This window comes from Helianthus annuus, chromosome 5 (assembly GCF_002127325.2).
Source record: "Helianthus annuus cultivar XRQ/B chromosome 5, HanXRQr2.0-SUNRISE, whole genome shotgun sequence".
NCBI lineage: Eukaryota > Viridiplantae > Streptophyta > Magnoliopsida > Asterales > Asteraceae > Helianthus > Helianthus annuus.
The window spans coordinates 23,192,920-23,220,196 of NC_035437.2; the positions used below are offsets into that span (position 1 = coordinate 23,192,920).

A 27,277-nucleotide genomic window follows, 5' to 3' on the forward strand; every position below is an offset into this window, starting at 1 on the left:
TTGCGTTAACCCTTGTTGGGCTTGTTTTGTCCTTCCACTAGCACCTTTGTACATGTCTTTTATCAGTTTATCATTAGTCACTATTTTGGCCATAACCTTGCTTGTCTCACATTTTGCCTTCACCTTGGAAGAATGGTGTGGAACGAGCTAGACAACGCCCCACCCCATTCCGTGAAGAGTTTCACGATGAAAGCATACTTTTTTAGTATTTATCAAGCAACTCAACTGATTTTTCAGCAATAACCTGTACTCGTAAACTTATTTTTAAAATCTAATTACACAATATTGTTTGTCCTTTTCTTTACAAATGTTATATAGCGCCCTTGATTAAACTAATAGAAAGTCAAGGGCCTTGAAAGTTTACCTGATTATTAGAGAAAGGTTTGGAATCCTAGTTTTGGAGTTTTCAGCTCAATCTAGGTTAGCCAAAATTTCATTGAAAATCAAGTTACTTTCAAGATAAAGCATTTCTTGATTTGGCATACGGCTTTGGCACGTTTCGACACATATATTTCAATATAAAGTGACTAGCCTATATCCCGTGTGACACACGGGTTAAAAAAATATAATTAATAACCTATTATTTAATATGATGTTTTATATTTTAAAAATCAAAGTAACATCTAAGAGCATTCACATTGATGCCTTCATCTTCATCTATATAATTGAATAAAAAAACTCATTTTTCTCTAAATTATGTTTAGTTTTCTAAAACCTCTCACATCCATCTCTCTATCTATATCTTTATCCTACTCACAAACACAATTTTATTATTTATTTATCTTTCATACACACTCACAACAAAAATATAGTGGATGGATATGAGCCTCTAAATATACAGGTTTACTTTAACATCTATAAAAAATTCTCTATTATAGAGATATCAACGTAGTGGTTTTTTTGTTATTTTCTCTATTTCTTCCTCTACATTATATAGAATTTATTAATAAAGAGGCTTCAATGTGAATGCTCTAACCAAGTAATTTAAAATAATAATGTTTTGACACATTTTAATTCAATATAATTTCCCTCTTTCGTACACAGGTTAGATAAATATATTAATAAAGCATATAATATTATAAAATGAACATCAACAATATACGAAAAAAAAGTTGTTGACTATGATATAGTTAATTTAAAACTTCCCACATAGTAGAACTTTTTGTTTACATATAATTTCCGACCTTATACATTATGAATAAATTATAATAACCTTTCATAACTAAAGAGGTAAAAAATGACATTAAATCAGATATAAGTTCGAGTTCACAAATGTTACCTATGATTAATTATCGTTTGAATCCTTCTATACTTTGATTATCTAAATTATTATTAGCATATTTAACAAATTAAAAATTGAAATGTATAAGAGGTCTTTAAACTTAAATTGATGGAAAGTAATTATTTTGATATACCACAATTATAAATAAATAAATAAATAAATAAATATCTATATATGAGTAAATTAAGTTATATATATAAAAATACATAACTTATACAATGTTAATACATATCATATAAATAGAATGTTACTTTAAAATGAAATTACATCTGAATATTTATATAAAATACTAAAGTTATCATTATATTACATTTTAATATATTTATATAACCTATCTATTTTCATGATTTATAAAAATTCACTTTATGCACATAATACAAAAAATTACTTTCTGTACACAATATCTTCACACTCCCCTAGGTTATAATGGGTGAAAGAAAAGCGATAAAATTACTTCAACATTCAGTTAATAAATGATGGGTCGAAGTTTAACATTTTTAAATTCCAAGTGTGATTAATTGACTTGTGGTCATTTAAAGGATGGGCTTGAAGAAGTTTCGGTAATGGGCTGTCTGGTTAATGGGCAGGCTGGACAGTGGGCCTATGGGCATCCTACCTTTCAATTCAATCGCCCACTGTTATGATAAATGTTTTTTTGTTTACAAAATTGTAGCGTTTACCAGCGGAGGTATCTAGAAGAGCAGGGCTGACCAACAAACTCCATCCACTGACAATTGAAAACATGCAAGGTCAAGTGGTTACGAAGAAAACAAAAACTGAAAGCAATGGTAAAGCATTACGGTATGCAATTGAAGATTGGGGAGGTTTCATGAATGCTAATGGTTTGAAACATGGTGACATGCTTCACTTTACTTTTATAACCTCGCTGAAGAAAATTATCTTAACGAAAGTGGATGCAGTTGAAGGAAATGCGTAAGTAGGTTTGGAAGTTGATTTGATGCGGTCTTTTGAAAGTCAGTTAGTACTTATGATGTTTCGGATATGGATTTTGAAGCTTTAGGTTGGTGTCTTAGTTAATGATTATGAATGGTTTTATTTTGGAACTTAACATATATGGTATGGCTTGTTAAGGTTGATGGGAATGTTTGTGTAATATTTAAAACTTTTCTTTGGTTGACTATGGTTTATGTAAATATTGGTGTTATGGTACAAAAGGAATTCACATCTAAATAATGTTTCGTTATGTAAAAGATACACACGTATTCAAGTAAATAAAACTAAATCACATTTGACAAGTTAAATTTGAAACAATCGCAATAAATGAAAATACGGAGAATATAACTAATACAATATACTATCGTCTCTGCCTTTAACTCAAGATAAAGCGACGTACACTTCACTGTGAGTGAACACATGATACTTTAAATATACATTACAAATTTCTAAAAACTTCTTTGTATACCACATTTGAGGTAGTATCTGAAAGATTTCCATCACTATCTAGAATAACAATTTTGAGGCCATCTCGTCGGGTAACTCTTGATAATGCAACATACAATTGACCATGTGTAAAAACTGGGTTTTTCAAAAACAAACCAACTCTAGAGAGTGATTGTCCTTGACTTTTGTTTATGGTCATTGCAAAAGATACGGCGAGTGGAAATTGTCTTCTTTGTAACTTAATGTGAAGTTTTTTGTCTGTAGGTATCAGCGTAATTCTAGGAATGTAATGACGATCTCCAATGTGACTTCCGGAGATAATCTCTACCTGTATAACACGCTTACACAAAGAGACCACCTTTAATCGTGTTCCGTTACACAAACCACTTTTTTGATCAATATTTCTAAGCAGCATGACCGGAACACCTACCTTCAACACTAACCTATGATTGGGCAAACCAGAAGCTTTAATTCCATTAAGAATATCCAGGGAGCATAATCTATCATCTAAATTCTCATTAACCATTTCTGTTGGACATATACTATCTGAACTTAGATATTCCTTCTCAACTCCCGGAAAAACTGACAACAACCGGTCGTAAATTTCTTGAACCACATCATTTGTTGGAGCAAGAATTGCTCTTTGATGGAAGTAATTTTGTTCATTGAAATGATATATAAGAGAAGGATATACAAACTCGATTAACTCAGAAATGGGATCTGACGAATGTTTGATGAGAAGATCTTCGGGTATTTGTAAATTTGCATCGCCGTCATTCATACCACCAACATTACCTTCCCCTATATCCAAAAGCCAGTTTGCAAAAATGGTAGTTTTCTGTATTTCAGATGGATCATTTGAGGTACTCAACCGCAATTTTTTTTGTCAATTTTAGGACCTTGCAAGTTCTCCAAAGATAAGAAGAACTTAAAGAAGCATTTACAATTTGTTGTCTGCTTCCTCCTGGCACCACAGGTAGTATTTGTCGGAAGTCTCCTCCAAAAACTATAACTTTCCCACCAAATGGTAATTCTGATGATGCTCCAGATACAGATCTAAAAAGGTCTTTTAACGATCTGTCCAAAGCTTCAAATCCATGTTTATGTACCATTGGTGCTTCGTCCCAAATAATAAGTGATGTTTCTTGTAATAAACGTGCAAGATCGCTGCCTGGCTTAATGAAGCAAAAAGAATCCTCATCTAAATTGATAGGAATGTGGAACCGGGAGTGAGCAGTCCTCCCTCCTGATAGCAAAAGAGATGCAATTCCACTGGAAGCCACACTTAAAACAATTTTCCCTTCAGATCTTATAGATGTACATAAAGTCTTCCAAAGATATGTTTTTCCAGTTCCACCGTAACCATAAACAAAAAAAAAACCCCTCCTTTGTTGTTATCCACCGCTGTGATGATTTCTTCATATATAACCCGTTGTTCATGAGTTAATGAAGAGAAAAGGTTACGAAACTCTTCAGCTAATATCTCCTTGTCGTAAGCCAACTCTTCACTAAGTAAAAGATTGTTTGCGGAAGATATACAATCATGATTAGGAAAAGGCATACTGGAATACCTTTTAAGAGTCAAATTATTTCGAAGTAAAAAATTTTGGATCTCAAACAATGTTAGGTTCTTAATTTGATCTTCGTTAAGTACTAAACCTGTCAAATAATTAAATTAACGTCTAAATTATATATATTACATTAACTTAAACATTTATATAAAATTTATTATAATGGAAAATACCTGGATGTTTTAAAATACGACGTTGCTTGTAGAGAATGTCATCTGACAAGTAAGTGAAAGTTTTTTCCCACACAAATTCAGGTCTAGACATACTCTCGGACATTAACATTGTACAAAACAAACTTCTTAAATAATAACCCGATCCGGTGAAACTTGCTTCTAAAATTGCTTCAATATATTCATTGTCATCATCCAAAAGGCCATATGCATAACATGCATCTCCAAAAGTAGGATACTCAACATCATTTACGGTTCTAATATCCTCAAAATTTCTTGGACCTTTCACCTTGTTCAACAAAATCCTCAAATAATAAGCTTCACCGACTGAAGGAGAAACCGAATGAATTCTGCCAATTGAAAACCCTCTTTTCCTTGGTTTCCACTTACGTTTGTTGCTCTTCCAGACAAATTGTGTTGGGAATTCGACGTAAGTAAGTTGACGTGTGGCTGGGTATTTTTTATTACAAAGAAACCACTGTAAAAACATTGAAGCATTCACTGACGGTTTATCTAACACATCTTCTATTTCTCAAATTCTTCATAGATAACATGTTGTCCTGAAAGATGAAAAGGAAGCCTAATGACAGAAGGATTCCTATAATGTATATCATAAGAAAAAATCCGCCAAGACGCTTCACAAGCAGATATGTATCTACAACTATAGTAGTCTTTGATTTCATCAACCGTCTTTTCTTGATCATTTGCTTCTTTACTTGGTACAAAACAAATTGATGCCCTATCATGACCTTTGTTTATATATTTAAACAAATATTTTATTGATCCGGCCTGATTGCACCACTCAACATTGATGTGTGCTTGATATCTTTGTAACAGAATTTTGTTGTATGGCACAACACTGTGGTTATCTAACTTGACATCTGACTTCTCAATAAAAACACCATTGTTACGTCTTCTATAAACGGGAAAACCATCACCATCTATGCATGTAGATTCACGGAATTTTTTGGGAAATTTTTTTGAACACTTATCGTCAATCATGCAGGGACAATTCATATTTTCAACACCACAAGGACCATGAGTCATGAACTCACTTACAAGAAAATATAACTCTGGTTCTTTGTCTTTGTCAGGTATTTCGGCAGAAATGAATGGATCGATATAATCAACGGTTGGAAGTTTGTGGTCGGCATGCATAAATAAGCACAAATTAGCATGAGGTAAGCCGCGCTTTTGAAACTCCACCGTATATACAACTAAAAAAAGCAAAAAAACAAATTTTAAATTGTGTAATATATTTACTTTTTAATGTTTCCTACCGTTTACTAACTAAATAGGCATATATAACATAGTTTATAGTTTATTTATTATAAATGTCGAAAAAAATGTAGAAACGTTTGAAGACAAAAACAAAAAAAATAAAATACCTGCTTGAACCTTTCCCAGAATTGCATTATCCCTTAAGTCTTTAATGATGGAATCCAACTTGATTTTAAATAACCTACATAAAATATCAGGCATATCTTCCGGGTTAAGAGTCGTGTCCTTATGAAACCTCTTCACTTCAGGCCATTTTGGGTTACATGTGATTGTTATGAAAAAATCAGGATATCCATACCATTTACAAAGGGACATGGCATCTAAATAATTTTGAAACATGTACCGTGCACTACCGTTAAAAGACGAAGGTAATATAACACGCTGACCGATTTTGGAGACATCACTTTTGCCTTGTTTTTTAACGGAACATAAATTCTCAAAAGTCTCGCATCTTAATTTCTTTTGTTGAGTACGTATGTATAAGAGCCTTTCGCTTTCAATCATAGTAAACGCATCAACCAAAAATTGTTGAAAAAGCCTTCTGGAATTAAGAACCAAATAAACGTATTCAATCTGTCTTGCATTCTATAGCAAAAGTATTCTCTCATTGTGCACGTATGTCTTTTACTGGTGGTTGAAGTAGAAACATCACTGGTGGTTGAAGTAGAAACATCACGATGAAGGATATCAATTCTATAACCATCATCACCGTACACAAAAAGTAGGGGATATTGAAGAGCTAAATAAGAAGGATGTAGTTCACTAATACGCTCGAGATAACCTTGTTTACTCTTCACAATAATATCTCTAGGTTCAAACAAAGTGTCAATATCTCTAACTATTAAAGCAGCAACTTCAGAAGCAGTTGGCAAGTTATATGTCCTACCATCTTGATTCCTTTTTGCAATAAGGCGTATCTTTAGATTCTCACGAGGATTTCTTTGAAAACAATCTCGCGCCATTCTGTAAGACTTAACCAACTGATTGTGTGAATCTAACATTGCCTTCAATTCTTTAATAATTTCAAAATCCAAATTTTCGGTACTTGATGTGGAGTCTTTTTTGGTTTGTCTAATTAAAAAAAGTAAAATATAAAGTAAATAAGGATTGATAAAAAAAGGTATTTTTGGAATATGAAATTTTGAAAAATTACATAAAAAACATACCCTAAAACAAATTGTCTGCTTGCAACCTCATTCTCAGTATCATATATATATATATATATAACTGAGAAAATTTAGGCTTGGATCCATTCGTTGGTATAAGACTTCCAATACTATGATAATTTTCACCACTAAGTCTGAATACATACGGAGATTTACCATTGTTAATGGAGTTATCTACTTTTCCACCCATGGAAGTAAAAGAAAACATTGAGTTGTAACGACGAATGTTTTTCAAAAAATGATTGCTTTTTGAGTCCAAAGAAGTATAAAGACTTTTATAATCAGGGGGGGGGGGCTTGAAATCGGGAAGTTTGACTTTGTTGTAACCACAACATAGAGAAAAACTTGATTTAGTCTTTCTTTGATAACTTCTTAAGACTTCATCTTTCCATAATTTTGCATGACATGTTTCACATATATGACTCTGAACACCATGATCCAAGTAATCTGTTAATGGTAAAGTTTAATTTTAGTAGTATATAATTATAACATAGTATTGTTAAATTGAAAAGGATAGATTTAAAAAGCTTTGTAAATGGAATATTACCTTTTGATATGCCATAAAATATATTGGTTATAAATTCTCTGGCAAGATGGAGTTTTTCTCGATAATTGTTCAAGGAAGATAATTGAATATTCTTATTTGACGTACAAGTACCTGAAAAAGGAATTCGTATTTAACAATTGTGAATATATGTATGTTAACTACTGATAATAATTTGAATTTAGAGTTTGAAAAAAAAAATAAGTAAGTAACATACTTTGTGGTAATTTGATAGATGCTTGTGTACTTGATCTTTGAAACTTTACTGATGGAGATTTAATTGCTTGTTTTTGCCTATCACGATATTGTTTCCTGATGCTCCGACAAAACTTTGGGCTAGTATAATCATCATTGGTGATTGAAGCTGTGAAAGATAGAATGTTGTATACAAAGAGAAAAAGTAAATGGAAATATGTACTTTTTTATTAAATGCAAAACAGGAAAATTAATCATTTATACACCATTAGTAATATCTGATAGCATAGGTGTAAAATAGATATTGGAAGAAGTAACAGTGGTATGTTGATTTGGATTTGATTTATAAGGAATAACAACTTCCTTCACATAAGGGACAATTCTATTAATTGGTGAATTGTTATAACTGAACTGGATATTTGATGAAGAAGTACCTGCCAAATATATGAGAACTATTAATAATAATTTGAATTAGTATTTTGTAATTAGAAAAATGAGACTACCATACTTTGACAAAATGTGAGACATGGTTGTGTACTTGAAATTGGAATGTTTGGTGATGTAGAATTCATGACTTGTTTTTTACTATCCAGATATTGTTTCCGGATGCGCTGATTAAACTTCGGGCTAGTATAATCATTATTGGGGATTGAAGCTGTGAAACAAAAAATGTGGTATACAAAGACAAAAACATAATAGAAATATGTAGTTTTTAAAGAATTGATTAAAAATAAATATGTACCATTTGTAACATCTGATAGCAATGGTGTATAATAGATATTTGAAGCAGTGTCAGTGGTATCTGTGTTTGGAATTGATTGATAAGTATTGACGACTTCCTTCCCATAATCGGCACTTCTGTTAGTTGGTGATTGGTTAGAAGTAAGTGGGATATTTTCAAACCTGCTTTATGAAAACAAATATTTAGTATTGTAATAATAGTGTACAGTTAAGATTTGCATAAAATGAAATATTTAAATTAAAAAAGATGTGAGTAATGAAGATTAACTTTAAAATATAGCTTATTCATAAAAAAATTAATGGTAAACATATAAATTACCTTTAGATTTGTTGTGGGAATTCCTTTTATCGATCTCTTCTTTTCGCATAACTATTCTTTCTTCACAATCTAGAATGAATACAGATATTTCAACTATAATCGAATAGGTGAAAAGTAAATAAAGTAAATACATACCATTTGTAATGTTAGAAAGCGGACTTCGCATTTGAAAGTCTGAATAAATATAAAAAACTTTCATTAGTTTCAAATTATTGTTTTATAAGCAGGCAAAAATTAATATTGAATGGCATATATTATTGACAAATAGGAGAATGTATTGAAAACATGACCTTTGCCTGTGCAAGTAAAATCACAAGCTTTCGTTTTTTTTAACTGCCATATGTAATTTCCTTTTTTGTCGCATAACCTTTGCTTCAAAAATTCCCTCGTTTTGATCTGTGGATAATATATGGTATAAGTAAGGAAAAAAATATTTTACATAGACTCAAACATAAAGCATATTTCGAGAGGTATTTGAAAAATTAAAATTTTGACATGTTGAGTTTTAAAACTACATAATAAGGAGTGGAATACTTTGACATTCAAGGATTTGAATGTTTAAAGGGTATAAACTTTTAAAAATGATGTTTTTTTTGAAAAACTATGTAGTACAATCGCAATATAAAGATTAAAGTTAAGTTTAGAATAAAAATATTGTTTATCGTGTATTGTGAATGTCGATATTTACAAAAGATTTGAGGGTTTCTTGTAACTACTATCAACTGAAGATGATAATGTATATTCAAAAAAAAAGTTGTTGAGAAAGGACCAGGGTTTAAAAAGTGATCAACCTTATCTTTACATTATAATGACATAAAATATGATGTTGTAAAAAATAAAAACAGAAATGTAACAAAACATTAATACATTAAAAACCAAAACATAATAGTTGCTTTGGAATATTGTCTTGAACCATTCAGTACAACAAAAGGAAATTAAACTTCTTAAACATAAAAGCTGGAATGATCCCAAGCTTTTGAAGTAGTTCTTAAACGATAAACATAAGTTAAAACACACTAAAATAACATAGGAAAACAACACTTAGAACATAAAGACTGTAAAATCTTCATTTTTCAATTTTCGGAATTAGGAGAGTTGGTTTCCCAGGTTTAACTGGTTTGGTGGTTGACATTTCTCCATTTTCATCAACATCATAACTCTCAACCAAGTTTTTCTTGAAAGCATGTTTTTTGGTTTTCCTCTTAAAGATCGCAGGCCAAATGGCTTACTTGCCATGGCAGTGTCATCCAAATTTTTGGCCAAAGGGGTGATGACATTATCATCCATGGACTCAGTAGCAACCTAAAAATGATATACAAAATTGGTGTCAACAAAAATACTGAAAATTGGTCTTAATTATATAAATTAAATTGTAAAAAATTAAAAGTATATAATTAATTTTACATACCTTCGATTTGACGTCTTCGTTTGATTTGGTACCAACAGTGACTCCCATAATAACATCAGTGGAGTTATCATCCTGCATTTTTTGTATAGTACAATTTTTATATCAAATAACTAAAATACTACATAAACATATAATTGAAGATAAAGTTTAATAATGAGTAATTTTAAAGAGTACAGAATGCATACATTCAGGTTAACAGTATCTTCTGAATCCATATCAGTGAACCTGTTGTTCAAAGAAGCAGACTTTTCCACCTACAATGTTTTTCAGAAATTGAGTATGTTAAATATGTTTCAATAGTAAATGAATTGATAATTAAGTACTGAATCTTAATATTACCTCAATGTTGTTTGCTTTCTTCTCAAGCTCAAATATGATATCCTCATCATCAGTCAATTTAGAAACACCAAAAAACCAAAAGTTGTTTTCAATGTTGAACTCACTTATATCAATCTTAAATGCAAATTTTTTCCCCAAAAGAGCTTCAAACTCGTCAGGATAGAGACCCTTATCACCACCCTGTAGTATATATACAAATATATTATTGACATATTAGATGGGACAAAAATAAGAATGTGCAAAATTAATAAATACAAACGTACAGCAACATGTTTCTCAATTAAGTTAGCTGCAGTTGTTTTTAGAATTCGGCAAGCATCTCTGTCAAACAATGTCAATGACACAGTTCCACTTGAATCTTGAACAGTCAATGGAATTTTAAGCCTAAATAACAAAGTGTCAAAATGTAAGGTATGAAATATAAACAGCTAAGAGAAACAATAACTTTCAAACAATTTAAATTTGTTTAGACCTTTGAGTATATTGAATCACAGTGTCCTTGCAAGTTGCCGTTTTGCACTCATAAACCTCTTCTTCATCAACCAAGACACCAACCGTAGGTGTATCATTATTAACTTTTTGGAAAACCTTCTTGTTACAAGCTTTACAAGCAAAATAATACCATGGCAAATCTTCGGATATCTTTTGAACAGTACCAACAACAACATACTTGGCCTATAAAATAAGTAGTTTAGTTATAACGATATAAATAATGTTAATATAAAAACATAGTCATGTACTTTACCTGATTGAGATTTACTTCAGTTATGTTGTTGAAATCAGATCTAACAACATACTCATCATACAATGACAAAAATATTCCAGAAAGCCGAGAAGATTGACTCGAACATGAAGAAGCAGCAAAGTTTGTAATAAGCCTGTTACAAATAATTAGATTACATTAATATTTGTGTATTTATAATAAATTACCAAAAAAATTTAATAAATGAATTCTGGGTTTTTTTTAATTGAAATGATTAACCTGTTACGAAAAGAAGTCATTTCATCAACATCAGAATTGATGAAAAGCTTTGAAACATTGAAACAGCTGTTAACATAACCAAAACGACCAAAGTACTTCAGTGTAGCAAACTGCAGAATGACAACAATAACACCATGTTGTTCTCTGTTTTCCCAGTGCTCTAAAATCCGATCAGCATAAGAATCCCACAAAGACAGGTATATTGAATCCATCCTTCACAAAAAAATATTGTAAAATCAGGCTTAAACAAAAGGGGTAAACATTATAAATTATGAATTTATAATCAATATATTGAATACGAATTAAAATACATACTCTAGATCTTAAATGATGACATTGAGTTTCTTGGTGTCTTTACCCCTTGCTGTCTTAAACTTCTTAAGGTCTTTAACATTAGCAACAAAACCAATAACATCTAGAAAATGACAGTCAGGTTAAATGTGAAAACATATTACAATATTTAACAATTTAACTAAAAAACATGTATGAGGTTTTTAGTTACCTATAGATTTGTTTTCAGGAACAGTTTTGTCGATGATATCCTTAAAGGATGTGAATGAGAAGCCATAGATGGGACCATTGAAATCCTTACATGGGTACACATCGGTATCAAAGTAGATTCCCAGCTTGTTTTTGTTGTCCACATACTGGTACTTGGACTCATTTAACCCAATAGTGGGTTTGACAATGAAATAGCAATCTGTTAGAAAATTTGGAAAATAAACATAAAAGAATTTAAAAAACAGTAAAGTGAACATGTAAGGTACGTGTAAAAAAGTTGGTATGTAAAACTTAAAAGTTAAAAAATATTTAGAAACTAAAAATACTTAAGTTACAATGCAATGTTGTATTATTAAGTTAAAATTAAAACCACCAAGCAGTGTACAAATATATTATGCAGTTGCTTATTTATACAGGTTATAAGTTATTGCATATACCTAAGTTATAGGTACCTTTTAGTTCTACACTATGTGGATGTCAACAATTTATTTTTAATAAATTTAAGGATAAGGTAAATGTAAGTATACAAATATTATATGATGTTTAAAATATAAGCATATGAGGTACTTCAATGAGAATATGGTCAAAACTTGTGGTTGTTACATTTGGAACTACTCATAACTTATTAGGGATAAGATGATAATACAATTCCTAAATGAATGACATGTGAATAAAAATACATGTCTAAAACACATAAAGAAACTACTTCAATAATACACAATTATACAAATAAAAACAAACAGTTATATTGCATAAATACATTTTCTTAAAACTAATGTAGTTGTAAATAAGTAGATATGTAACAGTTAAAAGATATTTAGAAACTAAAAAAACTTAAGTTACAATGCAATGTCGTATTATTAAGTTAAAATTACAACCACCAAACAGTGTACAAGTATATTATGCATTTGCTTATTTATCGAATCATACGTTATTGAATATACCTAACTTATAAGTACCATTTAGTTCTACACTATGTGGATGTAAATAATTTCTTTTAAATAAATTTAAGGATACGGAAAATGTAAGTATACAAATAATTTATGATGTATAAAATAGAAACATGTAAGGGACTTAAATGAGAATATGGTCAAAAGTTGACGTTTTAACATTTGGAACTACTCATAACTTTCTAGGGGTAACATGATATTAGAAGTCCTAAATTAATGACATGTGACTAAAAATAATTTAAAAAATCACATAAAGAACCAACCTCCATAATACACGATTATACAGATAAATACAAAAACTAAAATTTCATAACTACATTTAATTAAAACTAAGTCAGCTGTGAATAAGTCTTTATGTAACAATTAAACATGCAAGTTTATGCATAACCAAACATTGCTAAAATATACATGGCAGTTGCTTATTTCAATGGTTATAAGTTATTGAATATACCTAAGTTATAACCACCTTTTAGTTTTACAATATGTGGATGTAAAAAATAACATTTTATTATAACTAAGGCAGCTGTAAATAAGTTAATATGAAACAGTTAAACAGGCAAGTTGTTGAATTAAATATAACTTTAACAACTTTAAAAGGTTTTAAATAATATACCCGATTCATTCAAAAGATGTTCAAATTTGGGAAACCATCTTCGGAGAACATTGGCTTGCATGGTGGTTCCCTGTCAAATAAAACATGAAAAATAAAAATAAAAAGGTTAAAAACCACAAAAAATAAATATACTTTACGGAGATTACAGAGGAAAGAGACAGGAAACTTCATTTTGGCATGTTACAGTCAGATGTTCATAAGCAGAAGGATAACACTTTAAATTAAACGGATAAGTAATTAGATAACCAAAACTTTAACAAAGTGACTGGATGCTAAGGTTATATGTTTGTTTGAGATGTAAAATAATTCAATTTGTTCGTTATTTCAAAAAACAGTGAACTTAATATGAGAAATATATACCTCTTCATCAACAACGATCATTTCGATTGAGTAAAACTGCTCTGGATTGTTATACATGGGCTGCTTCCATAAACGGAGTACATGAACCTTCACAGTGTAATCACGCCGAGCCAAATCCAAATCCTTCAAATAGGTGATGTTACTGTATCAAAGAAATATGGGGTTAATATTAGTATGTATAAAATATGATATGAATCAGTAAATGGAAAAAAATAAGAGAACTACCCGTGCTCCATTAGTTCACTAATTTGCTTCACAGATGAAATGGAAGAAGGAGAGTTCTAGTTGGTGAAAAAGGAGGAAGGGGGAGTGGATATAAATAATGGGGGATGGAAGAAAAAAACAAAACTATATAAGGTATATGAAAGTAAACAGATTCAGTTATCTTCCTTGGATAGGTAGTAGAATAACTAAAAGGTGAAACAATTTGAAATGGTTTATTTGTCCTTATAGTTGACCGAAAAAAAGTTAGACCTTACATAACCTGCCAATTTAAAAGCATGAACCGTTGAAAGTCCATTTGTTAAAGGAACAAAGAATTCAGTCCCATTTTAGGCTTTCAGTTTTGTTTGTATTATTCTGTTTTTTTAACAGCTGTCTTTTCAGGGCCTTAATAGGCTGTATGAATATCAATTGGGCATGTATAGTTTTTTTAATGAATACTTGTTCTTAAAATTATTTAAATACATATACATATGAAATATGCTTTACTATTGTTAAGGACTACTGTTGTAAAGGTTTAAATTAATGATCTTTATAAAAAAGAAACACGTTTCCAATCTTTAAAATGTTTACAAAAGTATGGTTATGAGTAGAAATCAAAGTGTCTTTGTGAAACGTCCTTGAAAAATTTGATTTACTTTCAAAAAAAGAAATATTGTTAGTATATTATTCAAACAGAATTAATCTATAGTTGACAATTTAAAAACTGTGAAAACCATAATGTACTGCAATGACAAAAGGGCTTGACCGTTAATAAACTGAATGGTGAAAAGTGGAACAAAGATTATGGGTAAGGTCAACTAAAAGGAAAAGGTCTTTCAGAAAGTCAAAATAAAAGGTTTATGAAAATAGGAAAAGTTTGTCTTTGTATTTTTGTGCTTTTCCTGGGTTTTTAAAGCTAGTTATCTGAAAAGTAAAGGAGGTGAACAGTGTTTTTGGGGAAGAGTTTGATTACCTTGTTGATACAAAGACAAACTTGTATACTTTAGGAATTCTTAGAAGTGTAAAGTGTAAAAAGTTATAAAATAGGTTAAAAGAAATACCAAAATTGATTCAGATCTGTTTGGAATATTTTGTTTTCAAATACAGAATGGTGACATAATGGTTTACCAAGATCAAAATCATATGAACCAAGATTTAGTTTAAATTTTACAATCATTCATCCTAAACATGTTAGTAATCAATTTGTGAGTACATTTACAACAATAAGATAAAATGAGACTTAAAAACTTATATACCTTTGGACCATTTCAAACTCAGCTGAGTGAGATTTTGGATTCAGGTATGCATCCATCCAATGCTGAAAACTGATGATTCCATAGAAACTTATTTCTATCACCTACAACAAAAAACAGTTGTTGAAAATCGAAACTCTATTATGTATCTGATATGAACTGAAAAAAACATGTTATCCCTTCTTAAAAACAAAAACTAATATCATGCTACAAAATTTCTTGCAAACATCCAGAACACAAATTGGACATTTAACACAATATTTGATTATCAAATATCAAATCATATTCAGATTCTAAATAATTGGTTTTCCAAATCCATAACGGTAAAAAAAACCCCAATGTTAGTGAAATTAGTTCAACATTAGAAATATCAAGCCAAACAATTACTTTCAGTATTCAACTACCTAGTTAGGATTCGTCAATTATGTATAAACTGGTTATTAAGATTTCCAATTTACATTTAAAAATTAGAATTCTTAATTCGACTTATCTGATTATGGATTTCCAAGAATCGTGCAAAGAAGTGTCAATCACATGAAGCCGACCAAGTTGTTTGACTTCGAATCTTAGAATAAACCCTAATATGTTCAACCAAAAACAAAATGTTAGAATAACAAAATGGAACCACAACTCATAAAACTGCTATAAAAGAGAAGAATGATGAAAAAGATGAAGAAACCCTAACCTGTAATACGCGTGGTTCAGATCTACAATAATCACTAACAAAATCAACTCAACAAATGCCTAGAATCAAGAACAGCGATCAGAAACATGACGAAACCATAACCTATTAAACGCGTTGTTCAAATCTTCATAAAAGTTTTAAAAAAACAAAAGATTTTTTTAGGGAGAATAAAACCTGAGACAGAAAAGGATGCAAAATTGGGAAAATGAAAACAGCCGCCGGTACGGATAGCTTGAACAAACCGTAATATGATCAACGGGTGGTTCAGATCTACATGTTAATCGCGTGGTTAAGATCTTCAACCATGGATGAATGATGGAGATGAACAATGGAAGAATAAACCCTAATATGAAATACGGGGGGTTCAGATCTAGAATAATCAGTAACAAAATCAACTCAACAAACTGCTAAAATCAAGAACAATGAACAAAAATAGAATAAAACCATACCTGTTAATTGCGTGGTTAAGATCCGGAACCATGGATGAGTGATGGAAAAGAAGAATGGTTGCGCGAGTGTTGAGGAGAGAAGAAGGAATCAGAGCGGCTGTGGGGAAGTATTAGGGTTTGTTCGAAAATGAAACAAAAAACCCGGTTCAGCAGCGTGTAGACGTGGACACCTTATTTGTTGAACACGATAGTAAATTGAAGGAGGGGCTGACATGTGTTTAGGGGGAATGTGGGGGTGTCAAGTGGAAGAACTATGCAATTAATCTCGGCGATATCTCGGTGATATCTCGGTTATCGGCCCCTCACCAAAATATCGGTTTCCGATATCGGTCATATATCGGTCAACGATAATATCGGCGGTCAACGCCGAAATATCGGCCGATATCTTGCAAAACCGTATCGGTTGTCTCGGCGATATCTCGTTTGGGCCAATTTTGTATAAAAAAAATTCTGGATTTCAGCAAAAAAACGAAGGTCCCGGGTTTCGGAGCTGCATTCGTGTCCGCAGGATGCGCGGGCACGCATGAGTTCAACCAAATTTCCAGCTCAGAAACCCTTTTTTTGCACCCCCCCTGCGCGCGCGGGTAGGACTTGTGGTAAAACATGTGATAAAGCTATAATAGAGTAGTAAATGCTTTACCTTATAAACACCCACTCACTTTGTTCCCACACCAATGTGGGACAAAGTATTTACCACCTTTTGAGACTTTCATTCCCACACCTAGACTTTCTACCACCTCTTGTATATATATAAATATATATATTTATGCATGATATTAGACTTCTAGTATATATATAGGCTCTAGATATGAATATAAATATAAATATATATATATTTATGCATGATATTAGAAATTACCGATATCTCACCGCGATAAACGATATCTCATATATCGGTCCTTGACCGATAACCGATATTTTTCCGCATTAACTGCATAGTGGAAGAACCTAGTTCTTTTATTAGAGATAGAGAACCGAAGAGATTTGGATACATAACAATGATGAATATTAGATATTTAACTTCGTTATATTTTAAACATCTCAGGTTGTATTTAACTTCTTTTCTATTTTTAATTTTAATTATTTTTACGTAACGGTTTTAATATACTTATTATTATGTGATGTTTTTATTACTTTTTTTTTACAAATTGTTAAAAATAAAACTGTTTTTTTTTTGTATTCAATTAAAATAAAAAATGATGGGACAACGAAGTATGTCTAGTTTGGTAATTTTCTCAAACTAGGGTTAAGAACCGCCCGCGTTGCGGTGCGGGTACATCGTAAACATTGAATGGATTAGTCCAGACGTTATATGATACATTAACCATATGAAAACACATATTTCAACGTATCCAGTTCAACTCAATGTAACATGTATAAGCATTGTAATTGGATCAAACGTAAAGTAAATCAAATTCGTATCGAACAATTATAACGTATTATATGTGACCCAACTCATACATAAAAAACGTAACGAGTATGAAGGAAAATATGCACATGTAATCGAAAGTAATTAATTAGAGCTTTCGAAAAAAAGGGAGAAAAACAAACCATAATTTGACTCCACTCAGTTCGAAACAAACTTTACGAAACATACATAAAATAAACACGAAAACATATTATATTTGACCTGAACCATTTCCCAAAAAAGTTTAGGTCGAAACGTAGAACAACTTGAATTTATACCAAAACGTGCATAAAAATATGCACGTAAAAATGGTTTCTTTAAACGAAAACGTATTATATTTGACCTGACTCGTCTATATTACGTCGGAATATAGAACAAATCATATTTATACATACATGTACATAAAATATGCACGTAAAAAATAGTTTTTAAGTAAAGGAAGTATAGGGGTAAACCGAAACAAAATATTAGTAAAAAAATTAATAGGTTAAAAACGTTCGTAAAACCGTGCCAAGTAGTACCGATGCCACAACAACATCGACTCTCAACATCTTAAAAATAAAATAGATAAAATGGTAAAATTTACACTGAACGAAAAACAGACTAAAAGTCAAAATATAAAATATGAAATGTTTGGGTTAAAAATGGAAAAAATACCACTGAACGAAAAGCAGACTAAAATCATTGAACCACGTACACCCGTTACAGTGTGTTAATGCGAAGAAATTAACCAGAAACGTAAAACGTAGAAAATAATAACTTATAGGACTTGCCCTTTGCGGCGAACTTTTCAAAAGGGAAAAAATGGGCGCGTTGCGACGGGTCTGTCAAATATGAAAAAATAGAGCAAAAAAATATTAAACCTCACATGGACGCTACAACATGTTAGCGAAGAAATTAACCAGAAACGTAAAACGTAGAAAATAATAACTTAGTCGATCTAGGACTTGCCCATTGCGGCGAACTTTTCAAAAGGGAAAAAATGGACGCGTTGCGACGGTTCTGTCAAATATGAAAAAATAGAGAAAAAATGTTATACCTCACATGCACGCTACGAAATGTTAACTCACAAAATTTAGAACGATACGTAAAATGAAAAACTTGCGAAAGATTAAAAGTATGGTGGACCAAAGTTGTAAATAATAAAGTGTTGTGTTAAAATATAAAAGATGGAAAACTTTGGATAAAAAGTAAAAAAAAGTAAAAGGGGTCAAAATATAAAATATGAAATGTTTAGGTGAAAAACGAAATATCAAGTTTTTTTTTTTTTTTTGGAACACTCTCAAAGCATATGGCATATGTTAGAACTCAACAAAGCAAGATGTAGTTGCTTATTTTATTTATAGTGGAATGGAATGGAATAATGTTAAACCACTCCCACTACTGTTGTAAACCCTCGTTTCCGAAGGTGGGCGTTAATGGCGGGGAGCTCCACTGAAACCTCAAAATGGGTGACTTTATCCATCACTTTGACCTTGGCTACCCTCTCTGCATCTGCTGCTATCTCCGGTAACATTGTTGTTCATATCTCATAGTAAATAAATGTGTTAGTTAAATCAAATCATCTTTCAGTTTTCTTTCGGAGTAAGAGAAGAGAGAAGCATATAAATGAACTTGAGAAATCTCTCAAGGAATCATTGAAAAAGTGTGCTGCTGAGAGGCAAGGTCGAATCAGAGCTCAACAGGTTATAATTATATTCATCACATACTCAAACCCTAGTTCAGAGGCTTATACTGTAATAATTGTCCAACTGAAGCCCTAATTGAGAGCTACCAACTGAAACCATTGCAATGTGTCGGGATTTTAGTATTTTTAGGGTTACTGGTTGGTTGGCTCGGGGCAAAAGTGAAATTGCACTAATTTTAACGTTATTCTACTAATTTCGTGAAAATAATGTTAAAATAGGGGGATGGTTAATCATGCATCATGTGGTGGCGTTGATAGCCGAAAAACAAGGGGTACATGCACTAATCGGCCTTTGTCTCAATTGCTGAGTGTTATGTGCCTTATGTCCAAGGCTAGATGCAAAACTACCATCGAGCCGGGGGTCTCACTGGAAGCAGCTATTCCTACGGGGTAGAAGTAAGACTGTCTACATCTTACCCTCCTCAGACCCTACCTTAGCTTTGCTATTGGTGGGATTGGGATTTACTGAGTATGATGATGATGATCCAAAACAACTTTTTTTGTACCATATTGCCCTTCACTTTTGGGATTTTTTGTCATTTTCATCCAAACGTCTAATTTTTTTTTTGCCAAAATCGTCCCTGAGAATTGGGATTTTTTGCCATTTTCACTCAAATGTTTGACAGAAAAAATAAAACAAATCAGAGGTTTGGATGAAAATGGCAAAAAAATCCCAAAAATGAGGGGCGATATGGTACAAAAAAGTTGTTTTGGATGAAACCGGCAAACATGCCCAAACCTCATGGACGATTTTGGCAATTTACTCTTATATTTATATAAACATATAAGTTTGCTTAAGCTTGCTAGCCTAATCGAGGCATTAAGCTCGAGTTTGAGATTGTTTAATAAGCAATCAGCTATCTCAAAGTTAGCCCCTAAACTTGTTTAGGCTTTAGCTTGAGATAAGCTCTTAACAACGTAAGCTGGAAGTACATTTTAGTATTTTTAGGATTACTGGTTTTTCATTAGTTATGCTTGATATACAAGGAGTGTTCATATGTATTAATTCTTTTAAAGAAAGCAATGAATAGAGTAACTTAAATCTTCCAGTTGGTTGTAACTCGTATATACATATTTGCCTGATGTTGCAGGATTTAAGAAACGCAATGCTCCAACCTAAAACCGACAAGTTGGAAACAACTTATCCCATGGCACCTATCGGCATCATTCGATCATGTTTTTCTACCAGGTATTATTGCAACAGCAAATTTAAAAAACCTTTTTATATGACACATATTTTCTGAAACATTCATGTATTCAGAAACGGGACACCAAGACAACCTCTGATCGTACCACTTGCGAGGGCACGTTTGACGTTTGATACAGCGCTGGTCCCACTTGCTTCTCTTGAGGGTCTTGAAGAGTATTCCCACTGCTGGATTATTTATGTTTTTCATCTTAATACCGATCTTGACAAATTGTGGAAAAATCCATCTAGGTCAAAATTGAAGGCAAAAGTGTGGTTTGTTCTCTTAATTTTGATAATCGTTATTTATTTTTTAAAAGGCTTAGAGAACATAAATTAAATGTTGTAGGTAAGAGTACCGAGACTGAAAGGTGAAAAAATGGGGCTTTTTGCTACAAGATCACCTCATCGCCCCTGCCCTATTGGTCTTACGGTCGCTAAAGTAAGTTTCAATAGTTTTTTAGCTTTATTATATTTGTTATTAGTAATCATTACCAGTTATTATAGCATTGGTTTTGGTCTACAAGATTTAGTTTGTGTTACAGCTTGAGAAACTTCTTTATTTTTGTGTTGGTTATGTTTATGTTCGTAACCTTTGTGATGAGAAATGCAGATTTTATTCCAAAATGAATTTATGTTCGTCTGTATTTGTTTGTGTGCATGAACGTTCGTTTTTTTTCATGTATGTTCATGAACATTTGTTTGTGTTCTTGTGTTCGTTTGCATTCGTTTACGTTCGGTAAGTGTTCCTGAACATTTCATGAACACGTTCATTTTCTTAATGAACTAAAACGATCAAGAAATCTCGCTCGGTAAGCATCTGTGAACAGTTTATGAACATGTTCATTCTTTAACGGGCCATGATCATGTTCGTTCGGTTTGTTTATAGCCCTAAATTCTTGGATATATGACTGTCGCTCGGACTGTTTTTAAATTATCTTAGACTTCTTAGTTTAATGTTGCATCTCTTTTTAAACAAGGCAAATGTTTTCGATTTTATGGTCAAAAAAGTCAACTTTATGTTCAGAATTGCTACAAAGTTATTTGGATCTGGAGATGAACAAAGGAGAAAATGGAAACTATATATATATATTTTTTTTGAATTATATAAGTTTTAATATTAATTGGTTTTGATATTTCAAATGTAAATACAATTTTTTTCAACTAGGTGGAGTCGATTCAGGGAAGCAGCATTCTTCTTTCTGGTGTGGATTTGGTTGATGGCACTGTAAGTCATTCTCGGTCCATTACTATATCGATCATCTACACACGTCAAAAATTGTTTCTTTTTTCGCATGTGAAAATTGGAAATTGAATTACAAGGCGTCATTACTAAATTTTTGATGGAGTTTATGTTGTGAACAGCCTGTTCTGGATGTCAAGCCCTATTTACCATACTGTGACAGTATTGAAGGAGCGAGTGTACCCGATTGGGTTAAGGTATCCCCCGTATACAACGATGAATAGTTACTCTTGGCATTATGTTAGCTTAATCGGTTGGTTTTGTTAGCTATTTTGCGTAATTAAAGTTATGCCAGTTGTTGAATGCTACAACCTTATACAACAATAGTTAAAGGGGAATTGGCTTGTAATAATCCCACCGAGACCTTATTGGCCATTAATAATCCCACCTCAGAATATTTCCCCCACCAGTCCCACCTTTCACCTATTTTTCCTACAATGGTCCCCCGTTAAAAAAACTTAACGGAGTTAAGCTTTTTCCAAATTACAAAAGGATTTTTAGGGCTTTTGATCAAAACGATGGTACGAGTCCATTGATGTAAAACTTACTTCGAAATGGTGCTCCAAGTGACTTGATTTTGGTTAATTGGAAATTTTAACACCCGAATTGAAGCGTCGTTTTCATCGTTTGGAGCACCGTTTCGAGGCAAGTTTTACATCAATGGACTCGTATCGTCGTTCTAATCAAAAGCCCTAAAAAATCTGTTTGTAATTTGGAAAAAAGCTTAACTCCGCTAAGTTTTTTTTTAACGGGGGACCATTGTAGGAAAAATAGGTGAAAGGTGGGACTGGTGGGGGGAATATTCTGAGGTGGGATTATTAATGGCCAATAAGGTCTAGGTGGGATTATTACATGCCAATTTCCCGTAGTTAAATGAAAAACTAAATTATAAATAATGGTGTTGAAACATGTTTTAACAGATGGACGATTTGTTAGCCGTGGCTTCTGTTGATTTCACAGATGATTTTCTTGCAACGTTAACCGATTGTTGGCCAACAATAGTAAGAACCCTGAAAGCCTATAACATAGCATTCATGAATGCGCGCGCACATGTGTGTGTGCATTTTCATTTGAATGTTGCTAACATGTTAATTGCAGGACAAGAAATCACTATATACATCCCCTGAAGAATTTCAAAACTTGATCAAACAAGTGCTTTCATGGGACATACGTTCGGTATCCCAACGGACCCAAGTTGAGGAAAATTACGAAAAGACCAAAAACGAGCAGATTTATAATAATGAAGTGCAGGATGTTATTTATCATCTAAATTTAGAAGGCTTAGATGTTGCGTACAGAATCACATCCGATAGTAACGTACTTGTTGAAAATGTTACTTTTCCTCCAAAGTAGTAACTATGCGTGAATCCTGCATGGTTTAAACCAGGTCCGGACCACTGGACCATCATCGGAATGTGACATTTGAAGCGAGTCAGATGATTCGAATTTTTGTAAGGTATATTCAAGCGCTTAGTTTTATTTTAAAAGGAATTTATGATATATTATTGTTTTAGTAGTAAGTTTTGTAAGACCATGCGTAGTGGTTTGGGTGAATAATGCCTCACCCTTGGGCGTTGTCCGCCACGTGTTATCCTAGTCAGCAAATGGCGTTTTTCTAAAATTGGTGTAGTCGGGATGTGGGTATTATGTTAATAGGGGTGTAAAGAATTAAATAAATAAAAAAAACTATAAAAAAATTGATTGGACAAAGAATAAGAAGATGAAGGGTGATTGGACAAACAAATGGGGGTAAGGGCGTGGAAAATACAACGCCAAAAGGAATTTGAGTGAAAAAAACGCCCATGGGGGCAGGCTCGCTGGCGTTCTGGGGCGTGGAAGAAGACAAAAACGCCGACCACCCTAATGAGTACGGGTGGTCTAACTATCTTTAATGAGTTAACTATTTACAAGTATGTTAAATTTAAAAAAAAAGAATTTCTAGACCATGCGTAATGAGCATTATATATAGGGGCATAAAGAGGATGTGCGTTTCTAGTAGAGGTGTACAAAAAAACCGGTTTTAGAACCGAAACCGGGAAAAAAACCGAAACTGGTTTTTTTAACCGGTTTTATAACCGAACCGCCGGTTTGTGACCGGTTACTATTCTTAATCTGAAAAACGGTTAATAACCGAAACCGGTTTTAAAAAAAAACCAGTTCAAACCGGTTTTTTTTTTTTTTTTTTTTTTTTTTTTTTTTTTGGCAAAAACCGGTTAAAAACCGGTCCCAACCGATTACACCGATTATTGTTTTGGACTTGAAAAACCGGTTAGTAACCGAAACCGGTTATAAAAAAAAACGATTTTCGTTTTGGGTGAAAAAAACCGATTCGGTTAATAACCGAAACTGGTTTTTGAAAAAAACCGACTTGTACACCTCTAGTTTCTAGTATAACACATAATGAGGAGAAAAAAATGATTGAAAAAACATTAAAAGGTGTTAACCGGTACACATTTTTTGAACGTTTTTGATGTTTAAATGAATACGTTTTTTGACTAGCGTTGTTAAAAGAAGTTTTGACTAGTTTAAACAAATGCGTGTTTAGTTTTCTTTTCAACCATTCTCAACGACGCATTTAGAACTTCTAGATCTTCTACTCTTCTAGTCCTAAAAGAACGGTCAATTAATGGGCCTTTTTTGGTCGTTTTTAATATGGGTTGGGCTTGAAGTTTTCTCTCTGACCATAGATGGCTAGATGCTATTGCAATGAATGTTCTAATGTTAATAATATTATAAAACTAGTAGTTATTGCAATGAATGTTCTAACGTTTATAATATTATAAAACTAGTATTTTAACCCTGTGCATTGCGGCGAAAATTTGATTATCGAAAGAGATAATTTAGAACCATGGGTAAAATAACATTCAAAGGTAACCATTATACGTACGGAAGCCGGCCGATTTAAAAATGACTTTACCAAAGTTAATATCAAAACTAGAAACAAAAAAATAAAGTGTATATAGTAACGTTAAAAAAACAAAGGAATTTGAAAATTTTATTAATGTAAAAGGACTACATGTTAATATGTTATTAGTAAAGTTGAGAGATTAAGGGACTGTTTAGCAACTTCTAAATGAGTAAATGCTGAATCAGTAAGACGTCTGAACCATTCAGACTTAGTATAACGTTTAACCACTCAGAGACAAATGTCTGACAGACTCTGAATGAAATACCTCTGACCGAATTAGAAGTATGGTCCCATTAAGAGCTTAAACAAACAATCCCTAAAATTGTATTGATTAAACTTCATTAAAGTATAGTGACTAAAAATGTATATCAGTACAATTAAAAATGGAAGCAAAAGAATTTGAAATTTTATTAAAGTAGAGGGGCTAAACATATTATTAGCAAAGTTAGAGTGATTAATTAAAGAGTAAATTGCCACAGAGCCACTGCCCCCCCCCCCCCAATCAAACAATGTATCGTCAACAAACTTTAAAATTACCCACCAAATAGTAAGTATAATGCCATGAACCAAAAGTTTCTTTACTCAAACCACTCGGAATAAATATTAGTTAGTTACACTAATAATCTTAATTAGATAAATATTTATTTCTGGCAACATATTTTTTAGGTGCTCACCACATTTAAAAATATGTAACGTTTTACATTTTTTTTCTATCTCTACACTTGATTAAATGCTAAAAGGTGTAATCGATTGTTATGTACTACACACCATTGATATTTGTTTTATATATCATTTTCTTTTTTATAAAACTGATCTATATAAAAAACTGGATATTAATTTCTGTCTTAATTTATAAAATTTAAAACACCCTTCACCTTAACAGAAAAATAAACTGAGTTAGTGGTTTGGATGAAAATTTATAAAAATTATGTGACAAAACTATTATTTTTTATAAAAATTGCATGTATATTGTGTTTTAAAAAGAGTTTGAATAAATTGCCAAAATCGTCCCTGAGGTTTTATATTTGCTAGTTTCATCCAAATATCCTTCAACTAAACATAAAAAGTAAACTAAGTTAGTGGATTGGATAAAAATGGTAAAAAATGCCAAAGGTGAAGGGCTGTTTGGCACAAAAAAAATCATTTTAGATGAAATTGGCAAATAGGCTTAAACCTCAGGGACGATTTTGGCAATTTACTCTTTATTAAATCAGAAAGAAAAACAAAGGAATTTTAAAACTTTATTAAAATAGAAGGGCTAAACATGTTGCTAGAAAAGTTAAAGAATTAAAGTGACAAAACGAATTTTGTAAAAAAAAATAAAAAAGTAAAGAGACTGCCACGTGGTAGCATGTGATTGGACAACATGAATAGTGAGACAAAAGAAGTTACATTTAATATAAATTAATTAATAATAACTAGTCTTAAATCCCCGCGTTGCGGAGCTTGGGGCGTAAAAACCGTGATACGAGCGTTGCAGAGCAAGGGGACATGGAACTATGCTAATTAGCAACCGAATGATAACCAAAACCGAGAAAAAACGTAAAACAAAAAAAACATTAATTTTTAACACTAAGTGATTCACATGACGTAAAAGTAGACGGAGTCGAATATATACCAACACGTATAAGAAAGTCGACGGGGTTATAAATTATTTGAGGGACCAAATGTAACCACCAAACCATGCTAAATAGCAACCGAACACCGACCAAATCCAGAAAAAACATAAAACAAATCTAATAAAAAACTAAACTAGTTTAACTTTCGTGGAAAAATCATAAAGACCAAAGATAAAACAAAATCTAATAAAAAACTAAACTCCTTTAACTATTGTGGAAAAATCATTTAAAACCAAAGTTTTGTTGCAAAAAAAAAAAAAAAAAAAAAACTAGGATTAAGACCCGCCCGCGTTGTGACGCGGGTACATCGTAAACATTGAATGGATTAGTCCAAACGTTATATGATGCATTAACCATATGAAAACACACATTCGACGTATCCAGTTGAACTCAATGTAACGTGTATAAGTATTGTGATTGGATCAAACGTAAAATAAATCAAATTCATATCGAACAATCATAACATATTATATGTGACCCAACTCATACATAGAAAACGTAACGGGTATGAAGGAAAACCTGCACATGTAATCGAAAGGAATTAATTAGAGCTTTCGAAAAAAGGGGAGAAAAAGAAACCATAATTTGACTCCACTCGGTTCGAAACAAACTTTACGAAACATACATAAAATAAACACGAAAACATATTATATTTGACCTGAATCATTTCCCAAAAAAGTTTACGTCGAAACGTAGAACAACTTGAATTTATAACGAAACATACATAAAAATATGCACGTAAAAATGGTGTCTTTAAACTAAAACGTATTATATTTGACCTGACTCGTCTATAAAAAAAATTTTACGTCGAA

The 27,277-nt window shown here is 31.9% G+C and overlaps 3 protein-coding genes across 3 annotated transcripts; 1 reads left to right on the forward strand and 2 right to left on the reverse strand.

Annotated features, from left to right (window-relative positions):
- Positions 1 to 2,675: 2,675 nt before the first annotated feature.
- Positions 2,676 to 6,667, reverse strand: LOC118492075. The gene is made up of 6 exons (XM_035989848.1): positions 6,334 to 6,667; positions 5,484 to 5,641; positions 4,428 to 4,902; positions 4,113 to 4,342; positions 3,628 to 4,011; positions 2,676 to 3,521 (listed from the first exon to the last, which is right to left on the reverse strand). Exons 1-6 carry the CDS (start codon positions 6,665 to 6,667, stop codon positions 2,676 to 2,678), a joined length of 2,427 nt encoding a protein of 808 aa, XP_035845741.1.
- Positions 6,668 to 9,756: 3,089 nt separating this feature from the next.
- Positions 9,757 to 11,611, reverse strand: LOC118492076 (replication protein A 70 kDa DNA-binding subunit B-like). Its single transcript, XM_035989849.1, has 8 exons — positions 11,400 to 11,611; positions 11,163 to 11,295; positions 10,890 to 11,092; positions 10,681 to 10,801; positions 10,418 to 10,597; positions 10,264 to 10,332; positions 10,079 to 10,150; positions 9,757 to 9,972 (listed from the first exon to the last, which is right to left on the reverse strand). The coding sequence occupies exons 1-8, from the start codon at positions 11,609 to 11,611 to the stop codon at positions 9,757 to 9,759; spliced, it is 1,206 nt and encodes a 401-aa protein (XP_035845742.1).
- A 7,548-nt stretch (positions 11,612 to 19,159) lies between these two features.
- On the forward strand, positions 19,160 to 23,458 carry LOC110940164 (tRNA (adenine(37)-N6)-methyltransferase). The gene is made up of 9 exons (XM_022181725.2): positions 19,160 to 19,331; positions 19,395 to 19,507; positions 20,601 to 20,698; positions 20,771 to 20,966; positions 21,045 to 21,137; positions 21,864 to 21,923; positions 22,061 to 22,135; positions 22,859 to 22,939; positions 23,037 to 23,458. The coding sequence occupies exons 1-9, from the start codon at positions 19,241 to 19,243 to the stop codon at positions 23,289 to 23,291; spliced, it is 1,062 nt and encodes a 353-aa protein (XP_022037417.1). The 5' UTR covers positions 19,160 to 19,240; the 3' UTR covers positions 23,292 to 23,458.
- The last annotated feature ends 3,819 nt before the right edge of the window (positions 23,459 to 27,277 follow it).

Excerpts from the sequence above, each read along its gene's own strand:
- LOC118492075 (XM_035989848.1), bottom strand. The coding sequence starts at position 6,667 with ATGGCGCGAGATTGTTTTCAAAGAAATCCTCGTGAGAATCTAAAGATA. Across the intron at positions 4,343-4,427 it reads TCGTATTTTAAAACATCCAG|GTTTAGTACTTAACGAAGAT; the intron begins GTATTTTCCATT and ends ATTATTTGACAG. Across the intron at positions 3,522-3,627 it reads GAGGAAGCAGACAACAAATT|AAAACTACCATTTTTGCAAA; the intron begins GTAAATGCTTCT and ends TCTGAAATACAG.
- LOC118492076 (XM_035989849.1), bottom strand. The coding sequence starts at position 11,611 with ATGGATTCAATATACCTGTCTTTGTGGGATTCTTATGCTGATCGGATT. Across the intron at positions 11,296-11,399 it reads ATGACTTCTTTTCGTAACAG|GCTTATTACAAACTTTGCTG; the intron begins GTTAATCATTTC and ends TATTTGTAACAG. Across the intron at positions 10,151-10,263 it reads AAGATACTGTTAACCTGAAT|GATGATAACTCCACTGATGT; the intron begins GTATGCATTCTG and ends CAAAAAATGCAG.
- LOC110940164 (XM_022181725.2), top strand. The coding sequence starts at position 19,241 with ATGGCGGGGAGCTCCACTGAAACCTCAAAATGGGTGACTTTATCCATC. Across the intron at positions 21,138-21,863 it reads TTGGTCTTACGGTCGCTAAA|GTGGAGTCGATTCAGGGAAG; the intron begins GTAAGTTTCAAT and ends TTTTTCAACTAG. Across the intron at positions 21,924-22,060 it reads TGGATTTGGTTGATGGCACT|CCTGTTCTGGATGTCAAGCC; the intron begins GTAAGTCATTCT and ends TGTTGTGAACAG.